Source organism: Solanum lycopersicum, chromosome 8, assembly GCF_036512215.1.
Source record: "Solanum lycopersicum chromosome 8, SLM_r2.1".
NCBI classification, from domain to species: Eukaryota; Viridiplantae; Streptophyta; class Magnoliopsida; order Solanales; family Solanaceae; genus Solanum; species Solanum lycopersicum.
Genome location: NC_090807.1, coordinates 2,033,000 through 2,056,846, shown reverse-complemented (window position 1 = coordinate 2,056,846; position 23,847 = coordinate 2,033,000). Strand labels below are relative to the sequence as shown.

General features: G+C 31.2%; 3 protein-coding genes across 5 annotated transcripts; 2 read left to right on the top strand and 1 right to left on the bottom strand.

Annotated features, from left to right (window-relative positions):
• Window positions 1–3,740: 3,740 nt before the first annotated feature.
• On the top strand, window positions 3,741–8,340 carry LOC101248596 (phospholipid hydroperoxide glutathione peroxidase, chloroplastic-like). The gene is made up of 6 exons (XM_069288070.1): window positions 3,741–4,194; window positions 4,852–4,928; window positions 5,565–5,647; window positions 6,302–6,483; window positions 7,572–7,796; window positions 8,176–8,340. Exons 1-6 carry the CDS (start codon window positions 3,892–3,894, stop codon window positions 8,224–8,226), a joined length of 921 nt encoding a protein of 306 aa, XP_069144171.1. The 5' UTR covers window positions 3,741–3,891; the 3' UTR covers window positions 8,227–8,340.
• Window positions 8,341–9,801: 1,461 nt separating this feature from the next.
• Window positions 9,802–16,223, top strand: LOC101248122 (enhancer of rudimentary homolog). Of its 2 annotated transcripts, XM_004244465.5 has the most exons (5): window positions 9,802–10,077; window positions 13,641–13,734; window positions 15,197–15,317; window positions 15,753–15,861; window positions 16,004–16,223. In XM_004244465.5, the coding sequence occupies exons 1-4, from the start codon at window positions 10,075–10,077 to the stop codon at window positions 15,847–15,849; spliced, it is 315 nt and encodes a 104-aa protein (XP_004244513.1). In that variant the 5' UTR covers window positions 9,802–10,074; the 3' UTR covers window positions 15,850–15,861; window positions 16,004–16,223. The 2 variants fall into 2 exon arrangements, with proteins under 2 accessions (XP_004244513.1, XP_010324553.1); XM_010326251.4 differs by having other exon boundaries at window positions 15,753–16,223.
• Window positions 16,224–17,766: 1,543 nt separating this feature from the next.
• LOC101247542 (probable folate-biopterin transporter 2) lies at window positions 17,767–23,322 on the bottom strand. Of its 2 annotated transcripts, none has more exons than XM_004244462.5 (5): window positions 22,142–23,322; window positions 19,970–20,229; window positions 19,763–19,858; window positions 19,523–19,693; window positions 17,767–18,706 (listed from the first exon to the last, which is right to left on the bottom strand). In XM_004244462.5, exons 1-5 carry the CDS (start codon window positions 22,548–22,550, stop codon window positions 18,101–18,103), a joined length of 1,542 nt encoding a protein of 513 aa, XP_004244510.1. In that variant the 5' UTR covers window positions 22,551–23,322; the 3' UTR covers window positions 17,767–18,100. The 2 variants fall into 2 exon arrangements, with proteins under 2 accessions (XP_004244510.1, XP_025888438.1); XM_026032653.2 differs by having other exon boundaries at window positions 22,174–23,153.
• Between the last annotated feature and the right edge of the window lie 525 nt (window positions 23,323–23,847).

The window sequence follows — 23,847 nt, the reverse complement described above, 5'->3', positions numbered from 1 at the left end:
AATATGATAAATATATCATAAAATATTACTCAGAGTTCTTATATATTATAATAAAGAATAGAACACGATCATCCCATAGATGAAAATATAATTATAATTATTTTTTTCTAAGAATACTAAATTTATCAAATATAACTTATATTTAAGAAAGATTATCTCTCATTTATATAAATAATAATTAATTGTAATTATTTTAAGACAACTGAAAATATAAGATTTTATTTATGTTGAAGAAAAATAATTTTCCTTCTGTATCAACGTAAATATCCTACATTTTTTTATTGATCAGTAAAAATATAATAACTAACTCATAATTAGAAAAATAATATCCCCTCCACATCATTTTTAAATGTCTTTTTTTTTCTTTTAATTAGAAAAAGTATTTCTTATTACAAATTAGATTTAGAAAAATCAAATACCATGAAAAACTTGAGTGAATATATATATATATATATATACAAGGAAGTTAACTATAAGTTTCTCAATTTTTAATTGGAAAATAAAAAATTTTGATCATAAAAAAAAGGTATTTTAATTTCTTTTTGTTAAGGTTAATTATTTTATTCTTTTATAGGTTAACTATTTTTAATTATAAAAAAGTGTAACTCAATTTTTTAATTTTTATTTTTTGGTTTTTCTTCAAAGTGGACCTATTTTGAGTGCTCATTTTTCACATTTGAATGTGAAACTCACTAAATACGTAAGGCATAATGGCATCAATAAATCATTGAAGATAACTTTTTAACTTCAAATTAATTTTTTTTTTTTTAAAAAAGAAAGGATAACGACATTTCAATAAGGTATATTTATTCTCCTTTTATTCGACTTAAAAAATTATAATGAATATAATAATTATTTAGAGATATTTACGAATCAGTTTGCATAAGGCGAAAATCAAATTAATTTATAGTTATTTATACAATCATAAGCGAAAATAAAATCTTTTATTCGGTATACATTTTTGGTTTTCGATTATTTTGTTTTCATGAATATTTTGTTGAAAATAATATAAGATATTTAGGGATGTTTTTTTTTTTTAATAAAATCATTAGTTAATTTGTCTATTCAATTCGGTTATTTCTCCAATTTTTATTAATAAAATTAAAATCAAATAGAATATTATTGATTTTTTAAAATATAAAATCAAATGAAATCATAAACTCAAATAAAATGGATTTATTTGTTCAATTTGGTTCGACTTTTATATATAATTAATGTATAAATTTTGTATATTTCAATCAGTATCGATGACTTTTATATATAATTATATATCAGGCATCATTTCTTTTATTATTATTATTATTATTATTATTATTATTATTATTATTATAAGTTAAACACACAATTACCCTTTTTGGGTCTTCAATTTAAAGTTACAGTCCAATTTATTTAAAGAGGAAGACAGACCTTTTCTAAAAGAAGAATAATTTTCTTATTTAAAATGATGCCTCACTACTTACCCCACCTTTTTCTTTTTTATGTTCCAAGAAAATCATAATATAAAAGTGACCCATTTTTTTTAAAAAAAATAAAAAATAATATATATATATATATATATATATATATATATATATATATATATATATATATATATATATATATAAGACAAAAAATGGTAGTATAAATTTTGTTCTTTGGGTTTTAATATTGAGATGAATTAAAAATCTTAAAATTAACATATTTGTAATTTAAAAAATCAGCTAAATGTAAGACTTAATATATAAGGTCAAATAGTGAAATTTTAAAAGTGAAAAGGGTAGCGACAGATGCAGAGCCAGTATTAGGAATTTGGGGTTTTTTAAATTTTCTTTCACTTTTTTATTATTAAGTTGTTAATTAGTTTTGTTGGGGGTTCATAAGTTATTACTTAATTTTTTAGTATAAATATAGGGTTCACGAACCCCCAACTAGCTTCGCCCCTGGAAAAGGCTTGAACTGGCCATCAAACTTCGGGAAAAGGTTTATCTATGTCATCCACTAAAAGTTTGGCTCATTTATAATTTTCGTTTGAGAAAATATTTATTCATTCTATCATTTGTTAAGTAAAATGGATGAACCAAACTTTTACGGGATGGTACAAATGATCTTTCTCTCAAAGTTCAATGACATATTTGAGAAATTCACCTTTTTTTTAAAAAAAAAAAGATTTAAGTAACAATGTTGCCGAATCATAGCTGACCACGTGTAAAAAGAAAATATTTTTGCAAAACAGAAATTATTTTTAATTAACAAATAAATGTGTAATTACGCCTTTTGCCAAATTAAAATGACATAAATAAGTCAAATTTTTAACTAATGGCATAGATAAACCTTCTCTATGTCATTCCTTAAAAGTTTGGTTCATCTATGTCATATCCGTTTGAAAAAAAGTTCATGTGTTCTACTATTTGTTAAACTGAAATGACATAAATGAACCGAACTTTTTACCGATGGTATAAGTGAGTTTTTTCTCAGAATTTGATGACACATTTATGCATTTTATCTATAAAAAGGGATCAAAAATATTTTTGTCAATCCAAAATTATTTTTTATTAACAGATAAATATATGAATGAACCATTTTTAAAACGAAAATAACATAAATAAGAAAAACTTTTAACAAATGATATATACGAATCTTTTCACCAAGTTCAGTGACATGTTTAAGCATTTTCCCATTTAAATATGAATCTAAATATATTTATTGGTTTTTTTTTTCTCACAATTAATTTGTTTTAAGAAAAAATAATACTAAACCATATATACTCAAAACTCACTTAAGGTGGCTTCCATTAAATTCATATAAAATAAAGGTTGTATCCAATAACATATGAGATTCCTTAATTTTTCTTAACAATTATTCAAATATTTCTTTTTAACCAAACTTTTTTATAATTTTGTAAATTAGATAATTAAAAGGGGCTTTCTATTGAAGAACTATTTTACTATGTAAGATCACAAGAAACACATTGCTCCTTTGGTCTCTTATATAAGAAAAGTACTTATTGTTTATTACCAAGTCAAGAATAAAAAAAAGCCAATTCATCATCAATGAGAATGACTTGTTCCCTACATATTCATATTTTTGTTTTATACCTCTTTTTTTTCCTACTAATAATAGTTTACGGATCAATTTACGCGCATTTCAATTATTTGAATAAATATTAGTTATTTCTCATCAATATGATAGTATTTCATAATTTTGTTCATCAAAACTTGAACTTCGCATATGTTTTAGGAGTCCGGAACCTAAAAGATATAAAATATTAACAAAATTTTTAAAACGATATATAAAATTTTATATTAAGCAAAATGAAAAAATCGCTGGAACAACAGCGATTTTCTCCATCGGAAAAAAGAAAAATCAATGCAGTGCAAAATGTAACTTTTTTTTAAAAAAAAAATTCAAATCGCTACCTAGGTAGCGATTTTCAATTTATTTTTTTTTTTGAAAATGAAAATTAAAAAAAATGAAAATCACTGCCTAGGTATCGATTTTCTAAAAAAAAAGAATTGGTTGATATAAAACTTTATATACCGTTTTGAAATTTTCGTTAATATTTTATACCCTTTAATCTCCGAACTCTATGTTTTAGCATAATAAGTTACGAATAATTTTATGTAATAACGAAACATCAGCTCATGCTTATCTCGACTATTCGATATCACAACATCAATACATACATAACATGTATTTGTTAATAGACTAGTTATTATCTGATATTAAAAATAAATATCAGATAATTCTGTTTACCAAAGATTGACACCCTACATTTTCATATATTTATAAATATGTTTATATATTATTATTATATATAGAAGTCATTGTTGTTCAAATCAAATAGAACTATAGATAGAGAAAACCCTTTTCCCCTCCCAAACCAAAAACCTCCCAAAAAAAACAAATAAAAAAATGGCTTCTATGGTTTTTGCATCATCACTTTTTAGTGTTCAATCATTTGTCAATCTAAAAACAAATTCAAATTATTCACATCCTTCATGTTATATTCCTAGGGTAAAAAATTCATATTTAAATTTATCTTACAAGAATATTTCTCATATTGAGTCTTCCAATTCTTTATTTTTTAAGGGTGATAATAATTTCTCTATCTCATTACCAAAATTCCCAAAAATTGCATCAACATATTCTCCATCTTTGAATATTATTAAAGCATGTAACAATCAAAATATATATCACTACCCAGCATTTGAAATGGTAAGAATTTTGAATTGCTTTCATTTTATGTTTAATGATTTTAGAATTTTTACAATATAGTTTTCATGTTACTTTAATTTCTCATTTGTTCTTCTTGTATATAATATTCTTAATTTCCAGTTGTTTTCTTTGTATCAAGTATCGTATTATTTGTTGTTGTTACTTTACTTTTGTCGTGATTTCTTTAATATTACTATATTTAATTTCAATATGTTTTGTTTGAGTTGAGGGTAAGTTAAGGGCGAATTTAGAGGAGGTGAGAATGTTCGCGCGAACTCCTATTAGTAATATGTATATATAAAAAAAATTGAATTTCCTAAATACAACACTAGAGGTTGGAGCAGTGGTACATTTAGGATACGTTTAAAATTTACTCTAAGGTTTCAAGTTTGAATCTCATTCATTACATTTTTATTTTCGAATCTCCATAGTGAAATTTCTGACGGATCTGAAGTAACATTCTACCTTCACAAGATTTTTAGCTATGGATGAATAAGATCGAATAGATATATCACCCTTTCAAATTCTGAGTGTAAAATTAGTTATACTTAGTATATCATTGCGCTCCCTCTGTCCCAATTTATCTAATTAATCTTTGAATAAACAATTAGAATTGTATTAATTTTTTTATTTTTTTATTTTTGTAATATTTTACAGGGATCAAAAACAGGTTTTGAGATTAGGGACAGATACAATGGGATGGTCCTGCTAATTGTTAATATTCCTATGGGAGGGTAAACAAAAAAAAAAATCGTTCGTTTGAATTTGATTATCTTATTTTAATTTGATAAAGAGTTTAAAAAAAATAAAAATATATTTTTGACAAATATTATGATCTTGAATTAAAGAGATAAAAAAATATTTTTTTTAATATGATGATCTTAAACATGTTATGTAACGGAGAAGATATATTCCTTTTGAAATGAACAATAAGAAAAAATGAATATAAGATAACTGAATGGAAACAAAATGTTTCCCTTATTTTATAAGAGATGTATTAAAAAAAAATTTAAATTTGTCACAAATTATTACTTTTTAAGTTTAAATTATTAACGGTCTTAAAAAATTAAACACCCACGAATAAATGAAATTTTACTATTGTTTTTATTATAACACCAAAATTAAATTATTAAGCTTCAATCTTTTAAATAATTGTGAGTTTTAACTCACTCTATAAATAATGTTGTTTATCTGAATATCTGTCTGTTGTTATAACGAGTCATTGATTCTAAAGAAAATTTGATAGTTATATTGAAATTATATAATTTCATTATATATATATATATATATATATATATATATATATATATATATATATATATATATTCACAATTTATTTTTTCATTTTTATTTTTTCTTAATTTTTTTAGTTCTAAATGGGCAAGAGAGGAAATCAAGTTTCTCAATGATTTACGTGAACGGTACAGAGGCAAAATATCATCCTTTGGGAAAGGTATCGCTTTTAACTTTTATAATTATTTATATTTTTCGGAAAATAACATATTTTTAATTTACAGTGGACATAATTTTATAAGAAATTATGAAGGTTGTGAAATTAAAAAGTTAATTAGTAGGTAGTTAAATGTTTCTCGTCACCCATCTAAATATATAGGTTTTCTCCTTTTATATTACTAGTGTTAATATCAATCTCCTAGTATCTAGTTCCTCGATCTTTGCTATTACTTGTTATTTATTGTGATTTAGTTATTATTTTATTTTATTATAGTTACTGTTTATATATATATATATATATATATATATATATATATATATATATATATATATATATATATATATATATATACTATTGAATATAATGTTTTCATATTTTGAAATATTTTCATTATTTTTATTTTAATATGTGCTACTTGAGCAATCGACACGACCTTTTTATCTACCTCGATGCTGTAGAGGTAAAATCTAAGTATATTATATCCTCCTCAAACCTTATTCGTAGAATTTACATTGTCATAGACAGAAACATATTGTTGTTATGCTATAATAGTAATATTTACTTGATTTTTTTATTTATTTATATTTTCCAATTGTCATATGATTATTTATAAGTATTTCTTTTTAGTTCAATTAACTTTTTTTTTTTTTTAAGGATTTGAGGTTTTGGGATTTTTTTATGAGATGGAAAATACTCATCATCATAGATCACTTTTACACCCTAGTAGCTGGTTAAGAAGAGAAAAAGATATTCCTGAAATTGCACCAGGAGGAGGAGAAAAAATTTTGGGAGTAGAAGAAATTCAACAACTTGCTAAATTCCCAATTTTCGATAAGGTATAACTATATGATATTTGATTTAATCTGACTTATCTTAATACGATAAAGTATAATTATATGATATTTCATTCGATATATCTAATATATTCTGTATAAGATTTAAATTCTAATTCATTTAAAGGGGATATATAGATAGATATATATATATATAAAACTTGGATTCAAAATATTTTAATTATAACTATAACTTTAATAGTTTTTCAATTAAAAGAAATCAAGTTATATCGATTTATTTTGTCTTTTCACTTATGTAATGATCTCATTTCTCTAGGGATTTTAATTTTTTTAAAAATATAATAATATGTTTTTAGGGAATGAGTGGGTGAATTTGAGGGGAGGGTGAAGTATGAATTTTTTAAAAGATATTACATAAAAAAAATTAAAAATAAAGGGAGGGGGGTAGTGGAGCGGGATAAGAAAAATAATTTATACTTTATTTTTAAAAAAAATATTTTTGGGGAGATAATAATACTTTAATCTTTAGTTTTTAATTAATATTAATAGTTTATTATTGATTTTTTTGTTAAGGTGGAATATTTTACAAATAAAAGAGAGAGTGTATGTTTCTCAAACTAGTACGTAAAAAAAACTCATATTCTCAATGCTTCGGATATGAAACTAAAAAAGCTGAGATAGTTTAGATGTATTATTTACATTTATTATTTCTAATAATAATAATTATATTGAAAAAAAAATTAAGAAAAAAAATCAAACATATTTAATTTAATTGCATATTACAAAAACCAAAACTCATAATATCATGGCTTTAAATGATAAATTAATTTTGTAGATTAACTATAATCTCATTAATCATCGATGTGAGACTTTTGTCATTCTTTAACATCTCATCTCACGCACCGGGCGCTGCTCTGATACCATGTGAAATTAGGTCTTAAGCCTAACTCACACTCCAAAAGTCAGCTCAAAGGGGGGGAGGGGAGGGGGGGGATTGCACAAGCGTTATGAGGAGTCCACTCATCTCATTAATCATCGATGTGGGACTTTTGTCATTCTTTAACGTTAAGCCTACAGTAAAATAGTGATAAATAAATTATTTGTTTAAATATATTGTACTTGTTTAACAGGTTGAAATTAATGATGATCACGGTGACAATCTTTGGAAATTTATGAGGAAATCACAAGATGTCCAAAAAATCAATCAAGAGTTTGAAAAATTTCTAATAGATGGAGATGGAGTACCCGTAAAACACTTTATTTTATATGAGGGAGAAAAATTAGATCCACAACCCGTGAGATCAGGAGAATTTCCTGGTGAATCAGTCACATCAAAAGATACCTATATAGTAAAAGTACGTCTTAATTTATTTATAATATAAGTTTTAATAATAGATAATATATTTATCATACATTTTAATACACTTATAATATAATGTGACAAATTTTTACCAAACAAATATAATATATTTCAAAAAACAATTATAATTCAAATATATTGCATACATAATTTACTTTTAATACATAGCACAAATTTATCAAAATATTGCTATAAATAGTAATAAACAAAAAGTATCACTAAAATCAGTAATTATTTTTTAAAATGTATTAATTTTTCCTTAATTTTTTTTTCAAAAAAAATAAACCATTATTTTAATAAAAGTAATCAATTTATTTACTTTATTAGTATTATTATGTGAAATTTGACTTATTCCTTTTTTCACCTATTCACAGGCTACCATTGATGAATTTCACTGGAGAGACGATCCCAATTATAATTATTAAATATATTACATCAAAGTTAATATTGAATTGCTAACATTGTGTGAACATTTTAGTATAAGTATTGTAATAATTGAGATATATTTATGAATAATATATTGTTGTTTGTTGTTTTAAGTATTTATTCTTATGTTTTGCCTAAGCTTCCGGGGCTAATTTCATATTCTCTATATTGATTTATCTGACACTTTTTATTTTTTTAGAATGAAACAATTTAAGTTTGCTGGAATTTTGTGCATGAAATTTTTAAAATTTTAAAATAATATATATATATATATATATATTTATAAGCCTTATATATATATATATATATATATATATATATATATAAGGCTTATAAAGAAATTTGGGTAAATAAAAACAACGTCTTTGTCACTCAAAATTTCAATTATGTCATATAAATCAGGATGAAAATACTATACACTTACTATGTATCCACCTTATATGAGGATATATATGAATGTATAATAGGTTTTTATACACATTTTTTGGGTTTTGTAAATAGTCATTATAATAAAGGGAAAATTACGCAGCTAAGCAAACTTATACAATTTAATTAATTATCATAATTATAATTTGCTATAATTAGCACTCATGACTAACATTATACATAAATTACGTGGGCTGACTTCGAGTTTATATGATTAGTCACATTTGTATATGTATAATTCGTCAGGATATACAAATACATATGTATAATATACAATTATTTAACTTGTATACATATAAAATTCACCTCTCTCCCACTCTCTATCCTCTCTCTTACCTATCTCCTCCCTCTCTCAATCTCGATTGCCTCTCTCCTCCCACTCTCAATCTCGCTTGCCTCTCTCCTCTCTATCCCAATCTCGCGTGTCATATATACAAATGCATATGTATAATATACCGTTATATACTATTATATACATATACAATTCACCTCTCTCCCACTCTCTGCCCTCTCTCACTCGCCTCTCTCCTCGCCTCTCTCTCTTGATCTCGCTCACCTCTCTCCTCCCTCTTCCAGTCTCTTCGCCTCTCTCCTTCCTCTCCCAATCTCGCTTATCATATACACAAATACATATGTATAATACACAATTATCTAAACAATATACATATACAATTCACTTTTCTCCCCCACTTTCCCTCCTCTCTCTCCCAGTCTCGATCGCCTCTCTTCTTCATATAACATGTAGCTACAAATTGTAATTATCAAACTATAGCTTTGGAGAGTAATTTATTCCTTTTAAGTGGCTATATATGAAAGTTCCCTATAACAAATTTAATTATGCTCCATAGTTATAGTTTGTGTAGTTACCGATTATAGATACAGTTAAAGCTGCCCCGTTTGCATAATTGAGGCTTCAACTATTTTTGTATTGACTCTGACCTTTAAACAATTATATAAATTATATTATAGAATATTACACTATACAAAAGTTATATAAAATTATATCAGAAAAATTTTGAACTATACAAACTCGAAAGTCAATCCACATAAATATCGTTTAATATTGATTATGAGTGGTAATCAGCTAAAACTATTGTTACGACGACGAGTATATATTTGTTTAATCATATACGTTTTCCTTTTCTTTTAGCCCGTCTAAACACACATAAAATAGAACCGAAAAAATAAATAAAAGTTGAGGGGTATTTTTGACTTTTTCTTTTTTGCTTTGTTAAAACATTAACGAGTCGTCCCGTTCCGTCAACCTGTATTATTTGATTGGAAAAACAGTGGCCGGAACAATCGCGAAGACGCCGCCGCCGCCGCCTCCCGCCTCCCGCCGTTCCCCTTAAGGAACAGATTTTCCGATATTCTGCTTCAATATTCAGCAAATACAGGCTCAATCCTTGTTCATTCGTAAAATGGTAATGTTGATTTTCTCAATTACGATATTGTTTTTATGCCTTTTCCTTGAATTTTATGTGATTTTTCTATAATTTTACAATTTTTTTGGTAAATATTTTGAGTAATCCGATTGTTAGGGCTCCGATGTATGTACTTAAGTTTCTTAATGTTATAGGAAAGTAGAAAATAGGATATTTATGCTATTTGTTTTGGGGTTTATGAATTTATGTCTTGTTCTTTTGAACCCTATGACGTTGTATGTATTTGAAGCAGAGTTTTTTTTTTTTTTTAATGTTTTGCCTCCTCTTGGATTAGCTTGCTTGTACTTTTTGTATAAATTTAGCTTCTCTGCCTTGAAGATGTAGGAGTAAGGTCTGTGTAGGCTCGCGATACCCTCTCACACTTTACTTTGTGGGTTTATTCCGGATATGTTGTCGTTTTTGCTTTTGTTTGCTGAGATGATTATGAATTAGCTGGTTTAAAGCTTTTACTAACATAATGTATTAGTTGAGGCTGGTTAAAGAACTACACTACATAATGTAGCTTTATTTATCTATTTTACTTTTTTTTCCTTCGGTGGGGTGGAGTACAGAACATCCAGGATGCTACTACAGCTTCAGTAGCATCTTTGTTTTCTAAAATTTGCCACTGGAGTAAAGGGAAGTGGATGAATGGTTCGAAAAAAGAGCTATGGGAATTAAGGTGCAGTACAGGTGCTGTTGAATCTGCAGTAAAGGGATATCACTAACTCTTAAAATAAGAGCTCCGGGACTTCATGTCTTTGAAGTATACAAGTTTTGCGATGTGTTTTCCCATGGGTATCTGGCAACCATGTATCTAGGGGATAATGGGTGATTTAATTGCAAAAGCAATAAGAAATCCTATATAGAATATTTACTTTTTTTTGGGTTTGTGGGTGGAGGGTATAGTGCATCTTTAGCTCACCGATTTAGGCGTATTTCTTTTCTATTCTCCGAGTATTAGTAGTGCTCTTCCTTTTTTCCCTTATCTTTAGATTCTATTACTACTTGTTTGTTTCTTTAACCTTGATAACTTATTTTCTTGTTGCTGTTTCTCCTTGTTACTGCTGCCTCTTTTTCATCATTGGTTCAGCCAATGCTGTATCGGAAACGACGTCTCTACCTTCTCAAGGTAGTAAGATCTGCATACACTCTATCCTCCCTATACCCCCACCTATGGAATTACACTAGGTTGTTGTTGTTGTTGTTGTAGTTTGGTTTGTGGATGGAGGAAGAGGGGGAAAGAGAATCCTGTGGGTTATATTAAACCATACACTACTTGAGTGTTTGATGAAGTAGCAAGCAGTAGGTCACAACTCCAATCTTGTCTTAGTTTAGCTTTGTGTTTTAGTGTTGGAATCCGTGTCGTCTGTTCTCTTTCTTGGAGGAACTGAGGTAATCAAAGGGGTTGATGGAACGAAGTTACACATTCATGTGACTTCAGCTTCGGTTTTCAATTATGTGCAATTTATTGTTTAACATATACAATGGTTGAACAATTGTTTGTAATGAAGAGAAGCCTTGTTCACAAAGGAATGGTTGATCGGTTGAGGCATACTAGTGACAATTGGAAATTTCATCTTTTACCCCAGGTACAACACTTAGTTTGAGGTTTGCTGTGACCTCAAATGACCAAACAACTCGGTCATAGAGAAAAAAGGATTGGTAAGAGGTGTTGGCTTACACCTGTTACCCCTCATTATGCCATTATGAACTTCATGGTAGCAAAATTGATGGTTAGAAGAGCAGTTTTACACACTAATAAAAAAAAAAAGGAGTAGTTTTGCACCAACTATGTCCCAGAGATGATATATCTGTAATTTTGAGTTTCCATGTGATGGTTGACATATACATTACTTTTACCTATACATTACTTCATCAAAAAAAAAAGATGTGGTGGTTGACATATTATAGAAGTATATTAACTGAACTGATGATCAAATCAGTTGTGCCTCTTATATTTTTGGCGTTTTTTGAAATTTATCTATTTAGTTATTGTTTTCTGGGGTGAAGTGGGTGCAAGAGGACTATAAGTAGTAGTGAACACCATTACAAAGTCTTTGCTTTTCCTCCTTTAAGAAAGACTTCAGTTTTTCCTTTTAGAACATTAACATGTAAATGAATTCTTGTTTTCAGAAGTCTAGAGAAAAGAAAGTAAAAACCATTCACTAGGTGAAGTTTTTATTATTTGTTTTATTGTGCATATCTTTTCCCAAACTCATCCACTTCTATGGTTTTGATGTACCTGGGAGGCACACAATGTTTCAAGTGTACGCAGATGAGTCAGCTACAGGGAGTTGTAGCATAAACTAATCTTGAGTTACTGATGGTTGTATGATTGTGTACATGCCTACTTGGGGTCCTTATAGTGTTAAACTGGTCATAGAAGTGGAAATGGATGGTAGATAGGTAAAGTAAGAAGCGATAATAGAGATATGACCATATCGTAGCTATGAATATCTGAAACTATACTTCGTCAAAAGAATATCTGAAACTATACCAGTCATACTCTTAATGCTTATAAAGTTGATAGTTGTAATAGTCATTGAGGGTATAGTGTTTCCTGACTTGCTGGTAGTGTAAGAAACATTTCCTCGAGGAAGTTCCACTGTGAAATAATAATTTGAATAGGTTGAACCTCTGTTCCAGTTAACCTATCTTTGCTGATTTTGGAATAGTCTTAGCTCTATATAATGAGGAGGATATAATGGTTCATATGGATGGTATTAGCTTCTTTTGCAATATTATCCTGTTGCTCTCTCATGGACACACCCTAAGGTATTCTGGTGCTGCCTCAATAAGGTCTCATCTCTTCTTTCTTTCCTTTTTCTTGGTCAACATCATAATATCCCATTGTCTTATTTTCTTTGCCAAAGAGTATTATTGATTGGGCTGTACTGGATCACTTCCTCTTTTAGATCTTCTTTTGGTGGAAACCTGGAAGATAATTTTTGGCGATCTATGATCCTTATCCTTGAACGTACTGCATCACTTTCTCTTTTAAGATGTTCTCTCTGTGGAAAGAGACTTTCTTCGTGATTTATGATGCTTATCCTCAGATGTTGCTTTTTTCCTTTTGGAAAAGCTAGGTGCCTAAAGTCTCCAATCCTCTATGTGACATAAGTAACATTTTCTGAATACAAGGACCTCTTTCATCCACTTTGTTTTTCTTTTGAGAGCGAAAAACATACAAAGACGCACAGTGTGCATCTAGTTAGAGATAAAAGTTCGGATCATCTACAATACTATTTTACTAACAGTTGAGAGAAATTAATGTACATGATTCCCATCCCAATTTATGTATGGTATTTCCATCTTCGGACATCCCCAGGGAGAATATAGCTATTTCATCAGGCTTAGATATATTTAGGGCAAGTTGTATGAGCATTCTGAATTCTGATGTAAGAGAAGTGGTACAATATTGAATTTCATTAGGAGTGCTCTATGAGGACAACTTGATCTCATTGGCATGATGCTTATAATTTTAAGTACATCAAGAACAAGATGAAGGCAAAGAGCTACTAGCATATTTATTTGACTACTCTTTGGGTGGTGCTCTGCAGGCAAACAGGCACACTATTGTTCTCATGCAGACATCTCAGAACCGAGCAACTCGCACTTTCATGGATTACGAGTCAATAAGTCAAGCAATGGATGGTATGTATTGCAACATTGCTATAATTGCATTGCACTCTTGATATATTTGCCCTTGCTTTGAAGCGATACTTGAATTCCCCCTGAATGTAGGTAAACCAAAATAAGGCACAAACTTAGGAAAAGATGTCAAGCTCACAAACTTAATTTAATCAACAGGATTTGTATCAGCAGCATGAAATCTGAACTAGAATACAGTAGTTTACACCTGTAGTACTTGCAAACAGTTTCATTATGCATTATTATCCGTTGGCAAAAATCCTTCTCTCTTATTTGAAACTTTGAAGAACACTTATTTTTTGTCTTGTCACCAAATACAAGCATGTTAGTCCATTTTCCTATTTCGTTTGTCACACTTCTAAAATTATGGTGGGCTAGAATTTTTTTGGTGGGAGAAATTATGTTAGACTAGAGCTAGATGCATGTAGGAACGACATCTATCTTTTGACTTCCAGGTAAAGGAAATCAAGGCAAATAAAGAATCACTCTCATGATTGGATTTGATAGTAGAAAGGGGCTGGGACCCATACCTACTTTTTAGGGATAAGTAAAATCTTAATGTTGAAGAGAAGTGTTTTGTATTGGAACTCCATAACATTGCACTTTTTTGCTTTGCATTATAGGTGACACTTTGCATTCATAGATGGTTACTTTCATGAAAGCTTGTAAAACGCTATCAAGAATCTGTTGTTATATACCTCATGACAAGAAAGAAGGTTCATTATTGGGATGTTAGTTTTGGTATAATAGTGGGACTTAACATATACTATAGCTAGTAATGAACTTGTAAGGTGAATTATCCAAAATAACTTGGCGGGAGTCAGGAGAGGTGGAGGCAGGCGTGATTAGTCATGACTTGTCGCGTCTTTAGCTTACAAAGGACATGACCTTAGATAGGAGGGTTTGGAGGGTGCGGATTAGAATAGAATGTTAGTTGGTAATTGAGCGTTCTCTCGCTTTTCTGCACGATAGACTTGGTGCCATACCTGCACCTACTTTGTTACCAGTAGTATTAGCAATATTCTCGTAGTTTCTTATTCTTCGATTTCAGTCGGTGTATTTGTTGGTGATTTGTTTATCGCACTATTTTGTTCTTGTTACTACTCGTTCTTCTATATGTTGTAGTGCTGTTTTCTATTTCACATTATTTCATTATTGTTAGTTCTTTCATTTCTATATTTCCTTTTTTAAACTACTTTGAAATATTTTTTAACCCAAGGGTCTATGGTAACAGCCTCTCTATCTCTTTAAGGTAGGGTTAAGGTCTGTGTGCACTGATCCCACTTGTGGGATTACATTGGGTATGTTGTTGTTGTTGTTGTAGATGATGGAGGAAGCAAATAGTATGTGTGGAAGACATTTTCTTCACATTTTTTTGCATAAATTATTTACCTTGTGCATGTGATTTGAGCTTCAATATTCCCTCTTATGTTTAGCCGTTTTTTATGTTACTTTTTTCCTGCAGGAATTTGTGCTTTGTATGAGAGGAAACTCAAGGAATTAAACCCAGCCATCAGAGAAATCACTTACGACATTTCAGATCTTTACAATTTCATAGATGGCCTTGCTGATATGAGTGCATTAGTGTACCTCTTCCTCCCTCCTGCTCTCTACTCTCTTTTACGCACACAGATTCCACCTGTGCATCCTTTGAATAGAATCCCAAATCAGAGAAATATGCAAGTATTGCACATTTCATTACCGACACATGAGCATATCTGAACTTGTTAATATGGCTCTCTGTGAGCAGGTCTTTAAATGCTACTGCTTTTTTCACACCAAAATTTTCAGTTCATCTCATTGATGTTAAAACAGACTCATACATCTTACACACATTTCCATTTGACCTCTCGGGTTTCTGTACTTTCAGTTCTTGAACAGGATGAACTGCTACGTGCACATCAAACAATTGGCCACTAGTCCATCATAACCCGATAGAACACACATTGTTAATATTCTTAGCACTCACTATGCTTTTGAAATGTTAACAAATTCCAGCATTCTTTGTTGACTTGCTGCAGGTATGATCACTCAATCCAGGCTTACCTCCCCTATGACCGGCAGTGGATAAAACAGAAAACATTGCAACACCTGAAAAAACTGGCATCGCAGAGATAATATATCTTAAAGGCTAGTTTCTATATACCATTTTCACTTAATTTCCTGATAGCTTTTATGAATAGAAGAGCTGTGGATTGGAAGTTGCTGTCAGGAGTAAAAATCTATGTACGATATACGCTTCTTTTCCCTGAACTCCAAAAACTATCTGCAGGGGGAAACCAACTGTTGTCGGAACTGAACCTATACTGGCGTTGCATTTCGAATCATGGATGTATAACTATGCATAGTTCTGTAAATTGAGCACTTTAAACTTTGCTAATGATTTTATCTCTCAGTTACTGAGTCTCATCTCTTGTCAGTACATTTACTTGAACAAATATATGGGCATGAAGAAGTCTTGGACTTGAGACAGTAGACCCAATATTATTGGATAGGTGCTGTTCAATCCTTATTATTTTTTTTTTAATGATCTTGTGCTGAGGTTCAAGAAACTAATCTGTTTTTTATTGGAAAAAAAGAAAATCTTACATGGAAAATACAAAGTCTTTTTTACATTACATACTCTTAACCTTTAGTAGTAACTGGTTTGCAACAACAACGAGATACGTGGGGGGTCTGGAGAGAATAGAGTGTCATAGAGTGTACAGAGATAGAGAAGCTGCTTCTAATAGACGCTCAACGTAACTTGAGAAAAAAAAGGGTACTTCAAAGCAGTGACTAATAAGGAAAAACTGCAAGTCCTACTATGAATTTTCTAAGCATTGTGGTCCTGTTGTTGCAAGTTTGTTGACTAAAGCAAGTGCATTACTAGTCATATAACTCACATTTGTGACTTTGTTCAAGAGTAACTTAACTTGTTTTCTCTTTTTGTCTTCAAGTCCATCTAAGCAAGTGTCTTCATCAGTTAGAGCAGCACTTAACCAAGTGGTCACATCCCCCATTTGGTCATTAAAAGCTTGGCTACTAAGTTTTCTTAGCACCCCTAATGAATTGTGTAGATTGTCAAGTGCATCTTGCAAACATTCAACACAATCTAAAATAGCAACTCTACTTTTCCCTTTCAAGAAATTGCTTTTCCTCAATTTCAACAAGAATTGAGTGACACCCTTGGCTTGGCTTATTGTCACAGAGACCCCGGCCCGGGCCCACTTGCTAGGGTTGTCCTTGGCCGTCCTCGAGAATGATGCTAACGAGTGAAGGCAGAGGTCCTGATATCGAGTCACACTACATGCATCGCGAACATAACTTTCTCCTCCCTTGCTCAAACACATTGTTGAACAAGTTAGTGAAGTTAGACATGCTAGTACTAGCATCAAGTTATTAGTCATGGCTAGATAGTAAAGATATCTAATTGAAGCAAATAAGAAATGGTAATACAATGCTTATAAAAGAACTACATGAAGTCCCCTTTTTAAAGAAATGATATATGAGTGACTAGGATAAAGTTAAAGTTTGATATCTTTATTTGAGAAGTTTGATAATGAAAACAAGAAAGTGATGAATACATTAAAAGAAAAGCAATTGTGTCTTAGATTTGAGGGAACAAATCTTTAGAATAATGATAATCATGTTAAAAGGGCCAAAAGTTGTTTTATGTCCATTTCTAACTACACTTTTTCTGTAAAGAAAAAAAAACAAACAGGAAAGTAAAATCAAGAAAAGATGATATCACTTTAAAACTGTATTGTCATTCATTCCTTTTTTTTTTTTTTTTTGTAAAAAAACAAACTAGGGTAGTTCTTCGTAATACATAAACAGATACTCAAAACTTGGCCGCAGTTGATAAGTAAGCATTCCAACTTTGAATATGCACATCTAGATAACTCAAACTCATCTGCATCGCGTCAACTTACAAAATGATCCACGTCAACATCAACATCAACTGTCCACGAGACACTGTGGGGACGAGTTGAAGAAAATTGATAAGTAGAGCATCTTTTTGAGGTTTCATTTAACACAATCCCATTTCTGAAGTTTCAAGCTGTAAAGAAGAGTTTACATATATGATAAGAATTACATCCAATTCTTAATAAAACATTTGAGTATGAAATGCTTATAAAATCCACAAGAAACAAGTGTCTTGCAAGTTTAACAGACAGTGTAATTTCTGTTTTCACATGTTTAATGTCAATGTGACGAAAACTCGTAAAAATACAGAGAAAAATGAATCTTCTATGCAATGACTTTTACTATCTAAACTAAACCAAAATAATAACAATGGGGTGGTGTCTAAAACTCATACCCTGTAATGACTTCTATAAGTATGGTTATGGAAATAGTTAAGCTCAAAAACGTGTATAATCCACCGCTATCTAGTATCCATGTTGTGAACCAGAGCGACAAGTTCGATATTTTCATTCTGAGTTGTTGAGGTTCCAGTGGTTTCTTTTGAATCAGACATCTCATCAGGAAGGATAGAGGAGTTAGGATCACTTCTGGGAATCAAAAACAGTATAAAAAGTGGAGTGATTCTCAAAATGTTCCTTATCAAAATGGCTAGCCAGAGATTATGAAACTTTGTCCTTGTAATTTTGAAGATATGAAGCAACAATCCACCAAACCATGTTGATGTCAGAAGTCCAGTATTGTCAATTGACATGAGCAAGGCAAAAAAGGTGCCTTCAATGCCAGGAGGACACAGCTTGGAACTTAGAACAAGAAGTGGCATCCACTTTAGTCGTCCAACCAACTGAGTTACACTTGCATCCATCACCATGAAGAAATAATCAGGTATACCGATTTTCAAATTTAAACGCAACACTAGCACCAAATCTAGCATTCCTGATAGACCAAACAATAACTGAGTCCAAAAGAGCAGGTCTCGAAAAGAATGGTCTTTTAATCCATATTGGTACAGTATAGCCCCTAATAGTGATCCAATGGAGGCTACTGCTGATATGTATCCAATATACTCCTGCAGGAATAAAGCATTTACAGAATTTCACATTTCCATTGTGAGTTCGTCTACCAAAAAAAAACACATGTTTAATAGAACGCACAATACATAAGGCATACACTCACACTTGTCCTCAACCGGCAAGTAAATACATTATCTTAACTTTGAGTATGCATATCTAGACACCTCAACCTGTCTCCACTTTGTCAGCTGAACACTCCAACTTACAAAATGATCATCTAGACACCTCCAAAACTTATGTGTCATGTCAGCATCGTGTGTCCACGAGACACTGGGGATGAGTTAGAGTGTTTAGTTGTCAATTGAGACCAAGTTGAGGTATCTAGACGTGCACTTTCTAAGTTGGAGTATTGAGTTGGCAGTTGAGACCAAGTTTGAGTGTGTGTTTATGCATTTTACCTTAATAGAATACTCATGTGGGCTTCTTTCATTCTAAATAAGAGAACTTACATGAAATAGGAAGAAAGAAAAGTGCATTCAATCAGGTAAATCAATTTTTCTTATCCCCAAAAAGAGTACAAAGAACTAATTTTAATTTGATAATAAGGTTTTCTTATGCATTTACAACATTAACAAGAAGTCAAACCAAGATGTCAAGTGAAAAGATAGGAGAGGCCTACTGTATGTATAGTTGATAGGGTAAGCCACATGTGGCTAAGCATCTAAGCAGGTTAACTTGAGCCTCTGAGTTCCCTTATTTGTTTTTGTCATTGTATAACTTTGTCAATTTTGGTTAACAGTAAGTTAAATGAATTTATGATTGTAAAATGTAGTTGGCTTGATAGGAACGGGACATATCTAACAGTTACTCACCTTTGAAAAATGTGGTCCTCCCTTTGCATCTGTTGCCCAGTAGAACATACCTTCCTGGATATCTACACTCACCGCAAAGGATAAGTACATATAAAGACATGGTCGCCAAACTTCCGGGCATTTCAAAGTATTCCACATAGCCTTGGCAGCATCAGTTAAGTTCTGATTAACCTGAGGACGGATTACGATTTTAGAAACTGAAAATTGTTCATAAATAGAAGTGAGATGAGATGTAAGTACCTGTTGATAAGCAAAGCTGTGTGTAGGAGATTCCTTGAGCAAAACTCCTACCAAAATAACAAGCCCGGCTGGTATGGACAATAAGCCATATACCCCCTTTTTTCCAAAGAAAAGGATTCAGAAGTAATCTACTATAATTAGACATTTACTAGACTTCCCATAATGAATATACAAAAAAGTTGTTTAAATTATGGATAGAAAGCTAACCATAGGGCCAAGTAAATGAACTAATATACCACTTAAAGAAAATCCCACTAGTGCCCCAATGGAGGAACTCAAGGCACATAAGCTTTGCATATCAGCTGCAAGAGAAGGATGAGAACCACTGTTTTGTGCCACACATGCATCAACAGTCACGTCAGCTATAGCAACCGCAGCACTTCCTGCTGTCAAGGAGAGCAGTGCAAGCACAATATGCAAGTTTTTGTGCAACGATAAGAACAGCATAGAGAAAACTCCAAGAGAACCTGGAAACATTCATGTCATGCTTTCATATAAAGAATGAAAAAAATAGCAAATATGCCAAAGAAATAATAAACAGTTTGAATTTACTTTTGTCAGCACTTTGATCCACTAACCAAGTTATGCTAAGGACGTCGAGAAAAACTGGCACGAGACACTGAAAATTTTATAAGATTCAACCAATATTCGGGGGTGCAGGCAAATGGCAAAGTGTCATCAAGTGCAGAAGAAAATTTTATCAGTTCAATTCAGAAAATTCGAAAAGGGGAATCAATTTCTTCCATCAGCATTAGCTAATGTCTCCTTAGCGAGTATCATAAAACTAAGTTAACAAGATAGATTTCAACAGTTACAGGATCCTACCTTCATAGACAATAATACTGATCTACATAAATCTAGGTTGTTAACGTTTTTTATGACCAAGATGTATTTCCAGTTTGAGTGGTGTAAGGGCTGAGTGTCTTATAACAAACTGTAACAAAGGCAAGAAGGAAGTGACTTTTTAATAGAATGGAGTAACAAAATTCAATAGATCTAAATCCAAAATCATTTCAGACATAGATGAAGACTTCTAAGATTATATAAATATTTCAGTTCCTTCGATGGGATAAGAATGTATTATTGGAAGTTTGAATTATTCTTCTGTAATAACAGTGTTGTTAGACTACATAGAATAGTCTAACATCACTGTTATCACCGAAGAATCCAAAGGTTACCTAAAGAAGAAAATATGCATGGAACCTGCTCCGTATGACATGTCAAATGGACATGTTATGTCATATTTGAGCAGATATGATTGAACCTATACAAAATCTACTTGTGTCCAACTAAATTGGCTTAAGACCGTATTGATTACTGAGTGATATTCTTACTCACCCCACTCAACACAACCCTTTTTCATGAAGCACTACACGCTCGGTGAAAGAATCTCATGAAGCACTACATACTCAGTGAAAGAATCTGAGCATCCATCTCAGAAACTTAACACCGAGTAGCTCAAGACATTATAAACCCCTTTTGGAAACTCTCATACAAACAAATGAGTGAAATAAACCAAAAATTTGGAATATGTTTGACTTTGATATAATATGGAAGAATTTGAGCATCCTACTGGAAATCTTAAGACAGTGGGTTGAGTGGCCCAGGCACTAAAACTTGCTTATGAAAACCTTACATTGCCTATGAGGGGTAAGTGTATTCAATACCATAACTAGTACTATATTTTTGTTTACTTTTTTGAAAATTCACAAGAAGGAAATTGGCAATCTCAGGTTTGTTCTTAACTTGTTTGTAGTCACATTTAATTTCCTCTCCATCAAAGAATTTGTAGATGATTTAAATATTATGATGCACCAATAATTGCAATTCTCACAGGCAACATTCTTAAGCCTCTTACCCATTTGAGAACAGAAATGTACTTCAAACGCTCAACTCAAATGACAAGCCTGAGTTTGAGTTGTTTGTAAGCGACATGCGACTCTACTGAAGCTACATCCTGAACATGCTACCAAAAGAAACTACTTTCAACATACTGATAAAAGCTTTCTTAAAATGGAGATAAATATGTGCCAGTAGTATATTCTATGACTCTCGTTCTTTCAATGACAGTTGAGCCTGAGAGCCATAGGAGTTTTAGCTAAAGTTCTGGAGAAGATATCATATCCATCTTATCCTTTTACTAAGGTTTCCTGCTACTTAGGTACCTAACTCCACTAAAAGTTTTCTTTTTTCTTATTAACAAGTCCAATTATAACATGGGATTTTCCAGTTTTAGCAAGTAGTGTAATATTATATGAGTGGATTTCAACTAGCTATCAGCCTTGAGACAACATTAACTACAGCTAAACTAACAGATAATCAAGAGTCTAAAATTAGCAGTAAAACAAAATAAAAGCTAAATGGCATTGCATATTTTACCCGCAAACAAGAAATAAGGTCTGCGACGATACCCCAAAATGGGAACAGCATCAGTGAAAAGACCCCATAGAGGCTTGACCATCCAGGGGATTGAAGTTATCCCTGAGTAAACCTGAGATTCAGAAGGTTGCACTTTTTGTACATCCTTCATATAGTACTCTGTGCTTATTCTGGAAAAAGCTCCACCAAGTCCTTGGCTTACTCCATATACAATCACCACACTAAACACAAAATTCCAGTGTAATTCCATAGTAAGCATTTTGAACCAGTTGACTGGAGCACAAATAGAACTACAGATCCCATTATTATGCTTACTTTCTTGCACTTCCTCATCCTCACTATGAATATTTTGAAGTTTGGCTTCTTCCCCCTCACTATGAATAATTTGAAGTTTCTCTTCTCCCCCCATCACTCCCCAAATCTACAAAATGGAATCCCAAAAGAACAAGAAAACCCCACTTCAAGATTGGACCTTTTCAAGATCCTGGTGGTGAAGTCAACTTCCAAGCTAATGTAGATCCCAATCTGTAAAACCCCAGTTCAAGATTAAGCCTTTTCAATATCCTGGTACAAATTATGTCTTGGAAAACAGGAAAAGTCAACTTCCAAGCAAATGGGGATCCCAAAATCTGTAAAACCCCACTTCAAGATTAGGCCTTTTCAATATTCTAGCACAAAAAAAAACATGGAAAAGTCAACTTCCAAGCAAATTGGGGGGGGGGGGGGGGGATCTCTTAAACTTGTTTCTCCCATGGGGTTTTACAAATTTCTTCCTAAACTTGAACTATTCCTCAAATAGCAATGAAATAAACTTATCTTAAAAATATATATATACAATAAAGATTCAAACTTTATCTGATCTGATAGTTAAATTCCCAAAAATATGCCTTCCTAGACCATTAATTATTCTTTCAACTTGCATATTGCTACATAATCTCTCTCACACTCTCTCTGTTTGTCTGTTTGAGAAGGGTAGAAAACAGGTAGATTCAAGGATGGTTGTTGAAGAGACAAGGTTAAAATTTCAATATAGCTAAGTTATAACAATTTTTTGTTCACACTTCACATCAAACTTCAGTATTATTATAGTATAAATAGATAAAATCATCCCAAGGGAGAAGGAAGGGTATCCATAAAGTAACATTTTCAAACGAAACACTACGGCTACTACATGCTTTTACATGTTATTTGTATATTTTGCGCTGATAACAATGAGGAGAACATGTCATTGTTTCCTTTATTTTATTTTATGTCTGTTTCAATTTACGTGTTAATTTTTTTTTTTAGAGTGGAATCGTTTAAGTTTATTTGAAATTTTTAACTTTTTTGAAATGAAATTTCTATTTGTAAACGATGTAAAAAGTATCATAAATTATAACAATTTGATAATTTTTATAAGGGAAAAAGGACAGATACATCCCAAACTATTGTAAATGGTACGCAAATACCATTCGTCATACTTTTGGGACATTAGTGCCCTTGTCGTCATACTTTTGGGACATTGGTGCCCCTGTCGTCGTACTTTTGGGACATTGGTGCTCCTACCGTCATACTTTGGAGACATTGGTACCCCTGTCCCTTCGTTAGAGTGAAGGGCATATATGCTCTAATTTATGAACGACAGAGACATCAATGTCCCAAAATAATGACTGAAGGTATCTGCATATCATTTACGGTAGTTCGAGAATATATTTGTCATTTTTTCC

Excerpts from the sequence above, each read along its gene's own strand:
- LOC101247542 (XM_004244462.5), bottom strand. The coding sequence starts at position 22,550 with ATGGGGGGAGAAGAGAAACTTCAAATTATTCATAGTGAGGGGGAAGAA. Across the intron at positions 19,859-19,969 it reads TTCATTTACTTGGCCCTATG|GGGGTATATGGCTTATTGTC; the intron begins GTTAGCTTTCTA and ends TTTGGAAAAAAG. Across the intron at positions 19,694-19,762 it reads ACAGCTTTGCTTATCAACAG|GTTAATCAGAACTTAACTGA; the intron begins GTACTTACATCT and ends ATCCGTCCTCAG.
- LOC101248122 (XM_004244465.5), top strand. Across the intron at positions 13,735-15,196 it reads AATAAGTCAAGCAATGGATG|GAATTTGTGCTTTGTATGAG; the intron begins GTATGTATTGCA and ends TTTTTCCTGCAG. Across the intron at positions 15,318-15,752 it reads GCTGATATGAGTGCATTAGT|GTATGATCACTCAATCCAGG; the intron begins GTACCTCTTCCT and ends GACTTGCTGCAG.
- LOC101248596 (XM_069288070.1), top strand. The coding sequence starts at position 3,892 with ATGGCTTCTATGGTTTTTGCATCATCACTTTTTAGTGTTCAATCATTT. Across the intron at positions 4,195-4,851 it reads ACTACCCAGCATTTGAAATG|GGATCAAAAACAGGTTTTGA; the intron begins GTAAGAATTTTG and ends AATATTTTACAG. Across the intron at positions 6,484-7,571 it reads AATTCCCAATTTTCGATAAG|GTTGAAATTAATGATGATCA; the intron begins GTATAACTATAT and ends CTTGTTTAACAG.